Consider the following 14,217-nt stretch of genomic DNA (forward strand, 5'->3'; position numbering starts at 1 on the left):
TTGACCCATACAGTGTATCGTTGTCTATTGCTTCAAATATACCCCAGCGACTTAAGACTGGTTTTGTGCTCCAGGATCCCATTTATAAATTCAGAACTGTCACAACAAAGTTACAATGACTCTTTTAATGTTATGTCCTGTGGCTGAAACACACTTCATATCTGTTTGTCTTTCTGAAGGACATGAAGATCTTTGTTTTCTCCAGCAGGTCTGCTGTAATCTCTCAGACGTGTGTTTGTTTGGACGGCACGCATTCTTCACCCGCCGTAACCCCGACAGACCACCGCTGATCCCGGATCATCCGCGCCGCTGTCACTCACAGCTGAAGAAATAAGAGGTGTGTGAAGATCTGCGTGAGCTCACAGTCATCACAGTCATCACACATCTCAGCTGTGTCTCAGCTCATCCTCCAGCCTTTCTCCTCACATTCCTGAGATGGGAACGTCTGGAGGACACGCGGCTAACATTACCAAACACTGCTCTCAGGAGAAACAGGACACTTCGGTAAAAGCCTCCATTTGTTCTCAGTTTAATCTCAATGCTTTCTGGGAGAAACAGCTGAGACGTAAAGATCCACAAGCTGACAGTGTGATCATCAGGATATATGTGGAGCAACATGAGATGATGTTCTGAGGAACACTACAATAAATAGAAGATGGAGGACAAATTATATTTCAATGCTTTTGCATTTTCTCAGATGTACTCAAAAGTTATGTTCTCGTGCAAAAATATTGCATTCCCCCCAAAAACTTGCAAAAAATGCTTTTCCTACTTAGAATTGCATTTACTCACAAATGTAATACAGTACTTTTGCAATCAAACACAAATGTATTGCACATACACTGCAAAAAAATAAATAAATAAAAAATGCTTTTCTTACTTAGATAACTTTGTTTTGTTTCCAGCCAAAATATCTACAAATTCTTAAATCAAGAAGATTTTCTAGACAAGTAAAAAAATTTCGTTTTCAGAAGAAAAAAAAAGCTCAAAATGAAGTGCGTTTTTGCTTGCAACAAGCGAAATAATCTGTCAATGGGGAAAGAAAAATAATCTTGTTTTCTGTTTGAAATAAGATTTATTGGCTTACCCCTTTGGCTGATTATTTTGCTTGTTCTAAACCAAAACGCACTTCATTTTGACTTTTTTTTCTGAAAACAAGGACATTTTTACTCGTCTAGAAAATCCTCCTTGATTTAAGAATTTGTAGATATTTGGGCTGGAAACAAGACAAAAAAATCTAAGTAAGAAAAGCTTTTTTTTGCAGTTTGTGCAATACATTTGTGTTTGATTGCAGAAGTACTATATTATATTTGTGAGTAAATGCAATACTTTTGTGAGTGAACACATTTCTTTCCTTTGAGAAACCTTGCAATTTGCAAATGACCTTTTTATTGCAAAAGTATTGTTTTCTCCCAAAATTAACTTTGCATTCACTTGCAAACTGAAATACAGACTTATCTTTTTACCTCATATTATTTATAAATCACAAAAAGATATAGCATTGGTTCTCAAGGGAATGCAATACTTTTTCAAATGAAGCAAAACCATTGAAATACAACTTTCTTCCCAAACAGCATTCGACTCCATTGACATTCACTGTTTAGAAAAAAAAGCAAGCAAACACTGAGACATTTCTGTATTATCTGCTTTTGTGTTCCACTGAAGAAACATAATCAAAGAGAACAGAGACATCAAAACAAAAGGCTGCAGGACGATCAGGAGTGGCAGATTTATAGTGGTTTTACCAAATTAAAGGCTATTTAGAGAACAACTGGCACTGAGAGTGTGGTAGAACAACAGAAGAAGAAAGAAAGCTGAAAGAGAGAGCAGATGGACGAGTGAGAGGAGAAGAACCACAGACTGATCTGAGGTCAGATGTGCAGCTGTCAGGACCTCACTGACATCAGATCAAAGGTCAAAGGTCACACCCCTGATAGCTGCAAGACAGCTCGAGGTGTTTCCTGTGACACACACACAGCAACATTTATATCTGTTATTAAAATGACTGATAATGTTCATCAGATCATGACACACACTGAATCTCACCTGACCTCCATCTCACCTTGCACACCTCCTGCTGTGGACACAGATCGATCAATCAATCCATCAATCACCTCATCTAATCAATCACGTATCACTACATAATCAAGAGCTCTGATGAAAATACAAGAATTATGTCCTGAATGTAGAATTCAATTAAAATAACAGTGATATAGCTTAGTGCAATTATCAGATGTCTGTGATTATATTAAATAAACTACGTGAAGCATGATGGAAATATTCATGTTTAATTTTACAGTACAAATGTAAGTTAAGGTCAGATGTTTACATTCTCCTTTCAGAATCTGCTAAATGTTAAATTATTCTACCAAAATAAGAGGGATCATACATAATGCATGTTACTGTTTATTTAGTCCTGACCTGAATAAGATATTTCACATAAGGACATTTACATATAGTCCACAAAAATAATAGTTGAATTTATAAAAAGTTTACATCCCCTTGATTCTTACTACTGTGTTGTTTCCTGAATGATCCACAGCTGTGTGTTTTTTGTTTAGTGATAGTTGTTCATGAGTCCCTTGTTTGTCTTGAACAGTTCAACTGTCTGCTGTTCTTCAGAAAAATCCTTCAGCTCCCACAAATTCTTTGGTTTTCCAGTATTTTTGTGTATTTGAACCCTTTCCAACAATGGCTGTATGATTTTGAGATCCATCTTTTCACACTGAGGACAACTGAGGGACTCATATGCAACTATTACAGAAGGTTCAAACACTCACTGATGCTCCAGAAGGAAAAAACATGCATTAAGAGCCGGGGGTGAAAACTTTTGAACAGAATGGAGATGTGTACATTGTTCTTATTTTGCCTAAATATCATATTTTTTTTCATTTAGTACTGCCCTTCAGAGGCTACTGAAGATATTTACATGTTTCCCAGAAGACAAAATAAGTTAAATTTAGCCTGATCTTTAAATTCCAAAAGTTTTCACCCCCGGCTCTTAATGCATGTTTTTTTCTTCTGGAGCATCAGTGAGTGTTTGAACCTTCTGTAATAGTTGCATATGAGTCTCTCAGTTGTCCTCAGAGTGAAAAGATGCATCTCTAAATCATACAGTCATTGTTGGAAAGGGTTCAAATACACAAAAATGCCGGAAAAACCAAAGAATTTGTGGGAGCTGAAGGATTTTTCTGAAGAACAGCAGACAGTTGAACTGTTCAGGACAAACAAGAGACTCATGAACAACTATCACTAAACAAAAAAACACAGCAGTGGATCATTCAGGGAACAACACAGTGTTAAGAATCAAGGGGATGTAAACTTTTATATAAGTTCAGCTATTATTTTCTCTCATGGACTATATGTGAACATCTTTTATGTGAAATATCTTATTCAGGTCAGTACTAAATAAACAAGAACATGCATTTTGCTAAAATAAATAACATTTTGCAGATTCTGAAAGGGGGGCATAAACTTTTGACCTCACCTTTATATTTCTGAGTTAAAACATAATTGAAGTTTATTAATTTTTCTGCTATGCAATGCTATGACTGAATGTATATCAAATATCAAAACTACACATAAAAGTATAAAAATAATAGTGCAATATTATGTGCAATACCAAAAACAACAATAATAATAATTTGTTTTGTAATATTTTACTGTTTTAATACATTATTAATATAACAAATAGTAATACTATTAATAATAGTAATATTTATATGAATAATATTTTATTATTATTGACATCTGATAAGTGTGAGCATGCAAATGTGTTTTTAAACTGCTAAAATATTAATTTAAAATCCCAAATCTAAGGGGTTTGGTCATTTAACTTTGAGGCAGAGGTGTGTGAGTTTAAAGGTCGTTATAAATAATAATAAATACGACCTCACATTGCGTCAATCACGTTTACACACCGCCTCTGAAACTTCATAAACAAATTCGAATTAGGTTCGATTTTTGCTTTTTCACATCCGTAGCAAGTATTTTGATAGGAAAGGATGACGAATATGAAAAAAAAAAAAAAAAAAAACGCATACGAAAATTTCGGACTCAGTGTGCAATGATCTTAACTCATGAGAGAAAGTGCAGTTTGACAGCTGGAAACACTTTGTTTAGTGGTTTGGGATCTTAATGTCCAGCTTCATGTCTCACCCCAACCGCTCTGGACTGAGACACTTCAAACGGCTGAATGTGTTTTCAATCCTAACTCATGATTCTCTGTCTCTGACAGCATTGGAAATGAGTCTGGATGATCCTCAGAATGACTCTGTTCCGTCTCTCACACACACAGGACCCTCGCGTCCCGTTCACCCGTCTGTTAACGTTCACACTGCAGCGGTTTGGACAAACACCTCCAGCGCTTTCCCAGAGTCTCTCAGTCAAATCACACAAAATTACCACCTTCATCTGAGAGCGAGAGACACAACATAGAATCTGCTCTATTTTCAGCTGCAGCGACTCGTCTGACTCCAATCAAACATCCAACAAAAGACCAGAACTTCCTCTTCTCCCCTAATATCAGTCTTCATCTGAAGAGATCTGGAATATCTGGAACACACGAGACATCAGTTTCTGTAGTGTTCAGAACATGTCTGATGCTCTTCATCAGTATTTTTGCTATCAAAAATGAGTTTATGATCAAAAAGAGAGCAAATATTACGCCAATTCAAAAGGAAAACAATATTTTTCTGAATCCACTGACAGATATTTGTTCTTGTTTTAAGGTTTAGAGAGAAACAGAAAGACAAGAGTGAGGCACGTGGAGATGCTGAGCTTCTGTTTCAGCCAATCACAGAGCACCCTTCCACAGGCACAGGAAGTGCAGAGGAGGGGGAGGGTCTGATTACAGGAAGTGAGCTGCAGTTTATGTGCCGTCTCTGGAAAAGTCTGTCTCCTCCTCTCTGATGGCTTTTCAATCTGTTCTCCGTCTCTACAGTGAAGCACAAACACACTTCAGACTGATGAACACTTTGTGTCAGTAACCAGAACTGATCCTGAGAGGAACAGACGTCACTGGACCAGACACAGACTGAGCTTCATCAGGTCAAACTAAACCAAGAAGAGCCTGAGGATTCAGTCTGACCAGAGAAAACATGCTGGAAATCTGATGAAAATGTGTTCACCCTCAGAACTTACAAGATTAGGATCAGTTTGTTCGTCGGATTTCTCACCAATGGTTTCTCTGCAGTGAATGGGTGCCAGCTGATAAAAACATCACAATAATCCACTCCAGTCCATCAGTTAACATCTTGAGAAGACTAAAGCTGAAACAAATACATCATTAAGATGTGCTTAACTAAAAGTCCATAACGCTTCCTCTAGTGAAAAAGTCCTGGTGTCTCTTACATCCAAATCATATTTGTTTAGAACTGTTTTGGACAGTTTTGGCTTGTATGGTGCTTGATCAGTGCAGATTTCTCTCCTAATTGAGTTAGCGAATCATTTGATTCAATTCAAGATTTCTAAACGGGTTCCTGAAACAATTGATTCAATTCGAGACTTCGGGGCGAGTTTGCGAACAACTTGATTCAGTTCGCGAGTCATTGAATTCAATTTGTGGCTTCTAAACGACTTTGTGAGTCACTTGATTCAGTTCGCGAATCATCATTTCACGGATTCCAAATGGGTTCAATCATCTGATTCAATTCACGACTTCTTAAGTTTGCGAATCATTTGATTAAATCGGGGCATCAGGGCGAGTTCGCAAATCATTCCATTAAATTCAAGACTTCAGGGTGAGTTCGCGAATCACTTGATTCAGTTTGCGAAACATTTGATTCAATTTGGGGCATCTGGGCATCACTTGATTCAGTTCGCAAGTCATTTAATTCAATTTGAGCAAAAAATTAAAAAAAATCAAGCATTTCATTTTCGAATTTTGATTTATCACTTATAATGATTTTTACAAAGATGTGATTAATCTTTTTCTGATTTTTTATTATTACACAGTACAGTTACAAATACAAAGGAAAGAAAGAAAGAAAGAAAGAATACACAAATACAAATTAAGCATGGTTTTATTATAGTAAAAGTGTAGTAACCATGTTTGTTATTTTGTTTGTGTATAACAGTTTTACCACAAATACCATAGTTAAACTACGGTTAGTGTAGCAAAACCATGGTTAATTTTTGGTTTAACTATAGTAACCATGATTTTTCAGCTTCAGAAAACAGGATGAATAAAGATGCAGGTTTTTTTTTAAGGATGAACAGAACTTTGGATAGTTTCCATGTACTTGTCTAGACCAACTCTGAATAAAGTAAAGAGGTTTAGAGACAGATTTTTGTTTATGAATGTGAAATTTAGCTAGCAGGAAACACAAATGAAGCAAGTTTTATTTTCCCATACTGTCTTTTGAACAGTCAAACAATCTAAAGAAAACATCTTTAAAACAGAAAGAAAAGTCACTTCCAAAATGAGATCAGAACATGAATAAATCTTCCTCAGGAGAGACAAAAATAGCAACTCACTTCAGAGTATGACTTAGATTAGAATTACGTCCGTAAGCTTTTAGTGAAATTTAGATGAACTCATGAATCTGTTGTTTGATCTCTTTATATTTAATTAGAAAACTATAGTTTCCAGAGTCAAACATCACTTGTTATGATTTTCAAGGGTGCAGAATTTAGTTATAGACGCTATGACATGTCCCTAGCAATAATTTTGATCAAACAATTAAATGTCTGTTGTCTATTGTTATGTCTCCACCAATGACAAAATCAAACCTACAGCTGTAGACACAGTGCATGAGCATTATCAGCACAAACACGATCACAGACACAGACACTACACACCATCCCATCAAACACTGACCTGACAGAAAACAGGACGTCTGATGCTCCTCAGCCTGGTCTTGTTGGGAATCATCCTCAATCTGTTCAATCAACATGAAAAGATCAATCTACATACAATCAGTGGCTTTACTTGCTTAAAGGAAATGTTGTCAATATAGTCATTTACTCACCTTACTGTCCTTCACAACATCTTCACACAACTCAAGATGAACAATCATGAACATATCTTAACCTCACACTGCAAAAAATGCTTTTTTTTGTCTTGTTTCCAGACAAAATATCTAAAAATTCTTAAATCAAGAAGGATTTCCTAGACGAGTAAAAATCATTTTCTTCAAAAGTCAAAATTAAGTTAGTTTTTGCTTAGAAGCAGCAAAATAATGGGGTAAGAAAAAAAACTCACCAAAAAAAAAACTCAAAAACTTCTTCTAAGCAAAAACTCACTTAATTTTGGCTTTTTTTTTCTGAATACAAGACAATAATTTTTACTCGTCTAGAAAATGCTTCTTGATTTAAGAATTTATAGATATTTTGGCTGGAAACAAGACGAAAAATCTAAGCTAGAAAAGCATTTGCAGTGTATAAACATTGTGTCATATTTCTAAAGCCTCTAAATGGCCAACATGATCAAACTAAGACATATTATTAGAGATATAGAGTGACCACTGATGTTTAAATCATTTCATGTCAGTATGTGCTCTACTGTTATTAAGATCTCACTGATTTACATTTCATCTCACTTTTTGGCAGAGTAGAAAAGAATAATTCATATTTTACACTGGAGTGTTAGTTTAGAGTTCTGAAACTTGCAGTATGTTTTATTGTAGAGAAAATGTAAATATATAAAAACAGTTTGATTCTCTATTTCATGATTCCTTTAAATGGGAGGCTGTAATCTCTCTCTCTCTCTCTCACACACACACACACACACACACACACACACACACACACACACACACACACACACACACACACACACATATATATGAATATAAACACCCAGAGCAAGAATCAAGTAGAAAATAAAAGCATTTAGAAACTGCATGATTGTTCAAAAGCGTCACAGACGCTTCTCAGATCATTCATGAACGACTCCATCCTCATCCTCACTCCCAGGGTCCCCAAGCTCCGGTGGTTTTAGGGTCACAGCGCAGGTCATCGTCCGGGAAGACGACGGGTTCGGCCTGTTTCTGGTACTGCTGCAGACGCCTGAGCAGGAAGGACACCATCTCCGGCCGCCGATGGGAAAGCTCCTCACGCTCCTGGGGATCCTTCTCAATGTCAAACAGCATCACCTGCTTCAGCGGCTCAGACGGCTCCAGCGGACGGCCACCAGGGGGCGCAAACCACAGAGGACAACCTGAGAGAAACACATGAGCTCCTGTCACATGATCACACACAAACACTTCTGCTGATGTGCAAAACAGACCTCATATGTGACCTTGAAGCACAAAACCAGTATATTTGTAGCAATAGACAAAATTACATTGTATCGTTTTGATGCTAAAAATCATTAGGATATTAAGATCACGTTCCATAAAGATATTTTGTAAATTTCCGACCATAAATATATCAAAGCTTGATTTTTGATTAGTAATATGCATTGCTAAGAACTTCATTTAAACAACTTTAAAGGTGATTTTCTCAATATTTAGATTTTTTTTGCACCCTCAGAATCCAGATTTTTACTCATTTTAAGCTGCTGACTCCAAAAATGCTGATTCCAACCATTAGTATGGTGAAGAAGTCTGGTATTCCTGTCTGAATCTGAGCCAATAGCTGTATCTCAACCAAAAATTGTCCTATCCTGACAAACCAAACATCAATGAAAAGCTCATTTATTCAAGAAATCGCCTCTTATGACTGGTTTTGTGGTCCATGGTCACATACGAGCTAATTTGATGTTGCCGACTTCAACAATATCAATAAAAACGTTCAGATTCAAGGTTTTATAAAGCTTTATAAAGGCAAATTTAAGATTTCTTAAAGACCAGGAAAATGCATTAAATAAATTGAAGGGAGCACAAATCTTCCTCAGTGTTTTTGTCTTGTTTTCCAGTAAAATGTCTGAAAGATTCTTAAATCAACATAAATTTACTGCAGTGAAACATGTGGAAATGAGCTGAGAGTTGATCAAATCATTGTGATGTGGCTCAGATTCAGACAGGATTCATGTGTTTGTGCTGTTTTTCTGCTGATCAACGGAGAATACCAGACTTCCTCACCTTACTAATGGTTGGAATCAGCATTTCTGGAATATTTCTGGAATCAGCAGCAGGTCAAAATGAGTAAGAACCAGGATTTCATCCAGGAGATATGAAGAAGTGCAATCGCATGCTAACAGCTCCTCACTTGTCTTCAGTCGGGAAAATGAATGAAGTTACGTTAGAGTTAAGTTAGACGTCACATTAGGGCTGCTCCATTTTGGCAAAAATCATAATCACGATTACTTAACATGATTATGAGAAGTGTTCCGTTAAGTTTCTTTTAAAAGTAACACATTACAGTATTGAGTTACTCCCTAAAAAAGTTACTAATTACGTTACTTAGTTACTTTTTATGGAAAGTGATGCGTTACGTTACTTTTGCGTTACTTTTTAAATCTGGGCAGGGCTTGTTTTTAATATAAAAAGTTGTATTTTTGTCAAATGTAAAAGCCTTTTCACACCAAAAACCTCAGGCTTAGAGAAAAGCAAATCTCCGTCTGTACAGTAGACCGCAGAAGAACAAATGTCAACTCTTCAGAAATAAAAAAGGAAAAACAAATGTTCGATTATCTTGAGTCATTTCTGCTTATTAGTATGGATGAATTGGATCATCGAAGGTCGGCAGCAAAGACATCGGTTAATAAAATGGGATTAAATACATAAAGGATATTTGTATTATTTAAAATTTAATTATTGCAGGTTTGTGTTGAATTTCAGTGTTTTTATTTATTTTGAATACTTGTATCTGTTTTTTAGTGAGTGAGATGAATTAATGCATGTTCACATTTATTCTAGAACTAAAGTCCAGGGGTCCAGGACTTTATATGATTGATTAATTTAAAGATAGCAATACAAAAAAAAAAGATCTTTTGATTTGTGTAACATTAAGCACAGAGACTGCAGAAGAAATATTACTTGTAGTCACTTTAAGAGCTGTATTTTCATTTTCTCAACTGTTTATGTTCATTTCAGACATAACTGATGAAGATTTTCACGAATAATCACCAAACGCTGCATTTTGACATATATTTGCATGTATTTGACCATTTCGGTATGCATCTTATGCTAAATGTGCACTTTACTGTTCTGTTTTCTGTTCTGTTCCGTCTCAGTTTACTTATGTGCAAAAAAAAACATTAATAAATCAAGCACATCCCATTTTATGCAAGTCATGTTACATGATACTGATTTGCATGTGAAACTGGGCTTTAATAGAGGAGCTACAGCGCACAAAGGGGGTGGAATCGGAAGCAATAATCATTTTATCTCCATTATTATATTTTCATAATCGTTTGAAGCTGAAATTGAAATCGAAACTGAATTTTGATTAATTGCACAGCCCTATGTCACATACCTGGGTAACCTGTGAGAAGCTTCCAGTTCTTGTAGCGAATGGCGGCGTGAACCGAGATGTTAAACTCTGCGTGAGACCCGACAGAGACGGACCGAGACGATGAGGCCGAGCGTAAAGACTCCTCCAGAAACTCTCCCTTCACCTCGCCACCAGGACCTGAAGGAGACACAGAGGTAATAACAACTCAGGTGTGTTTCTGCTGTGATCTCAGACTCCAAACGGGGGTTAAACCAGATTCTGGTCTAGGTGTGAACCGGTCTGTGACTCACATGGAGAGGTGTCCACAAACAGCGGGTCGATGTTGTGAAGAAGCTCGACTCGAGGAGACGCTTTACCGCGACTGAAACACAAACGCACTCAGTTACAGCTCATCTGATCTTTAGGATCACATTAACATTCATCAGCTGACAGGTGTGACAGATGCTCAATGATGATGAAGAGCAGTGTGCTCTCACCTGATGGCGTCCCACACGTTGAACCCGTCCAGAGGTTTGGTTCCGTTCGTCGAGCCCCCGGCCAAACCCACAATCGTAGGCAGCCAATCAGAGATGTGGATGAGCTCTCGAGTGACAGCTCCAGGCTGCTCTATGAGTGGTCCACTCACGAAGGCCACGCCCCTGACTCCGCCCTCCCAGAGTGTCCACTTCCTGCCACGCAGAGGCCAGTTATTTCCTCCCTCCAGCGTCTGACCACCGTTATCTGGCCGACAGAGAGGAAACAGCGCCACCTTATGACCAATCAGCACACACACAGGCTTTCTGCAGGTTTGACGGACAATTTAAGACTTTTAAAGGGAGACACTGCAGGCGAAAACAGAGATTTTGGGCCTTTTCATAAAGTGTTTTTCAGACTAGTGGAAAGAAAACATCCAAAAGACACTGTCAAGTCTTTCTTTAATAGCACTTGATCTATTTGTGTCAACAGATTTCAATTACAATGCATATTTGTAAAGGCCAAGAGTTTTTTCTCCTACACTGAGCCATAAATCTCCACTTCAGCAGCACTTACACACACCACACTGAGCATTTGTATTCCTGTCTATATCCTGAAGGTTTTTACAGAGGGATTTGTTCATATACAACTTGCTTGATATTATACAAGATTTTATTCCCCCAAAAATGGTAAAAAAAATGCATTGTTTTCTGTCTGTTCTGTGACAAATATGAGATACCCAAAATTCCCTCCGTAAAAAAATTTGACTCTAACGTCAAAAGTAATAAACACAAATTTTGAAACTGACTTCATCCTGTGTTTAGATTTTTGTACTAGAAATGTATGCAAATTAGCACTTTTTTATTAAACAATGCCTCATTTGCATATTTAAACCTAACATTTTAGAAAACTAAATTAAATAAAAAAATTGCAATTATTAATGTAATCATTAACTGGGTAAGTAAGGCAATATCTATTAGTAAGAAAAGTTTAAAAATACAACTTCCATAAGATCTCCATTGGTTTTTAATTCATTTTAATTAATTAATTAATAAATAAATGTAACCCTGACCACAAAACCAGTCATAAGGGTTAATTATTTTAATTGAGATTTATACGTCATCAGGTAAGCTGAATAAATGAGCTTTCCACTGATGTATGGTTTGTTAGGACAGGACAATATTTGGCCGAGATACAACTATTTGAAAATCTGGAATCTGAGGGTGCAAAAAAAAAAATCTAAATATTGAGAAAATCGACTTTGAAGTTGTCCAAATGAAGTTCTTAGCAATGCATATTACTAATCAAAATTAAGTTCTGAAATATTTATGGTAGGAAATTTACAAAGTATCTTCATGGAACATGATCCTAATATCCTAATGATTTTTGGCATAAAAGAAATATCAATCATTTTGAACATACAATGTATTAATGTACAAATATAGCTGTGCTACTTAAGACTGGTTTTGTGCTCCAGGGTCACATATGACTTGAATATTTTTGCTCATAGCTACCAGAATATAAAATAACTTTTTTGTATTGTTTTCCAGAGCAAATGAAGACTCATAAATCAAGATACATTTACTGCAGAAGCAAAATGACATAAAATAGGTCTTGTTTTCTGAAAACCTGATCAGAAGTGAGTTTCTGATTAAAACAAGAACAAACATCTGCCAATGGGCTCAGAAAAACCGACTTAATTCAAAGGAAACATGTTTTCATTCCTTACTGACAGATATTTGTTTTCATTTTCATCATAACTTCATTTTGTTTAATTTCTCATAAAACAAGCAGTGTTGCCAGATTCGGTGTGTTTCTGCCCATCTGGGATTCTTCTGAAAAATGCATTGGGCTGGTGGACAAAATCTGGTCTGTTTGGGTTGGACTTGGTTTTTTGTTTGGTCATGTTATTTTGATACATTTGAACATTTGTTTTTAAGAAAGTAGGTCAGGTAGGCCAAACCCAATGCTTGTTAGCTTGTTGCACTAATTAGTTGCTTATTTCTGGGGTTTTTGTCTGCATATGAATTAGCTCGTTTCTGACATTGAACATGATGAACGTGTTTTTCCGAGGGTTAAGTGAGTTCAAACTTTTTTTGGCTGCCAGATATTTGAAATGCTTTAGGTTTGGACATTTTTGTCATATTTGGTTATTCTCTTTAACTCTCTTTGCCATGTTTTGATGCATCTCCCATCTCCTGGCTAGAAAACCGATTCATTTTTATAACTTTGTATTGTCATTATTATTTAGTGTTAAGGAGGAAAAATGGTCCTTATCAATCTTGGTTAACAAGGTGATAAAATTGTACAGAATTCTTTTCACATTGAATGTTTTTCATGGAGTGGGTGAGTTTTTAAAGATGGTTTTGGACTAAAAATATTTGACTCAATCTGGCAACACTGAAAACAAGACTTCATAGAAAAAAAAAATAGAAAACATTTTAATGCCAAAAATCATTAGGATATTAAGTAAAGTTCCATAAACATATTTTGTAAATTTCCCACTGTACATATATCGAAACTTCATTTTTGATTAGTAATATGCATTGCTAAGAACTTCATTTGGACAACTTTAAAAGCGATTTTCTCAATATTTAAATTTCTTGCACCCTCAGTTTCCAGATTTTCAAATAGTTGTATCTTGAAAGCTTATTTATTCAGCTTTCAGATAATGTATAAATCTGAGAATATATGAAGATCTTTGAGTAGGATGTTAATTCACTTCTGAATGCCTAACTAAAGCAGACAGGTGTGGTGTGACGTCGATCTCAGCACCTGTTGAGAATATGAGGACGGTGTCGTTCCAGAGTCCGCTGTCCTGCAGAGCTTGACTGATGTTCCCCACGGCCTCGTCCATAGCCGACACCATCCCCGCGTACTTGCGCCGATGATCGTCCTTGATGAAGCCGTAGGGGGCGACGTAGCGCTCGGGGACCTGCAGTGGAGCGTGAACCGCCTGCAGCGCCACATACAGGAACAACGGCTGCCACACAAGAAAAACTGTCAAAAAATGCAGTCATTCATCAAGACACTTTGTGGTCTTAATATGGTCATTAATGTCAAATGGTTTCCTTATTAACAGCTGAAATCAGAGTTGCACGTCTTTTTATATCTCCTCGTTCCCGTTTCCAGTCAGACGGGATGATTTTCCTAACGTTACATAAAAACACGCATTATAGATTCTTCCAAGCAGAATTGTGAGTGACTGGATTAATATTACGTTCTAGTTTTAGCTCTAATGTTTGTAAAAGGCAGGTAAACGGTTTTACTAGCTATCGCCGTGAGAACGTAACAGACTTATATTTGATCTTGTTACAGATTTTATTTTCAGCATTGCATGCAGTGTTAGGTTAGAATGATTGGAATACTAAAATTACATATTTACAGTTTTTCAATTAGATCGACAGCATCTGATATTCATGA

General features: G+C 36.5%; 1 protein-coding gene across 1 annotated transcript in view; it reads right to left on the minus strand.

The window, feature by feature from the left end:
- Positions 1-7,587: 7,587 nt before the first annotated feature.
- Positions 7,588-14,217, minus strand: part of LOC141292605 (arylsulfatase B-like) — a 14,254-nt gene continuing 7,624 nt past the window's right edge. Inside the window, exons 4-8 of the mRNA XM_073824639.1 lie at positions 13,570-13,777; positions 10,818-11,061; positions 10,632-10,702; positions 10,363-10,518; positions 7,588-8,161 (exon numbers count right to left, since the gene is read on the minus strand). Of these exons, the coding sequence (XP_073680740.1) occupies positions 7,908-8,161; positions 10,363-10,518; positions 10,632-10,702; positions 10,818-11,061; positions 13,570-13,777 (933 nt within the window). The 3' untranslated portion in view covers positions 7,588-7,907. The remainder of the gene's footprint in view (positions 8,162-10,362; positions 10,519-10,631; positions 10,703-10,817; positions 11,062-13,569; positions 13,778-14,217) is intronic.

The sequence above is a fragment of the Garra rufa genome, chromosome 19 (assembly GCF_049309525.1).
Source record: "Garra rufa chromosome 19, GarRuf1.0, whole genome shotgun sequence".
Taxonomy (NCBI): Eukaryota; Metazoa; Chordata; class Actinopteri; order Cypriniformes; family Cyprinidae; genus Garra; species Garra rufa.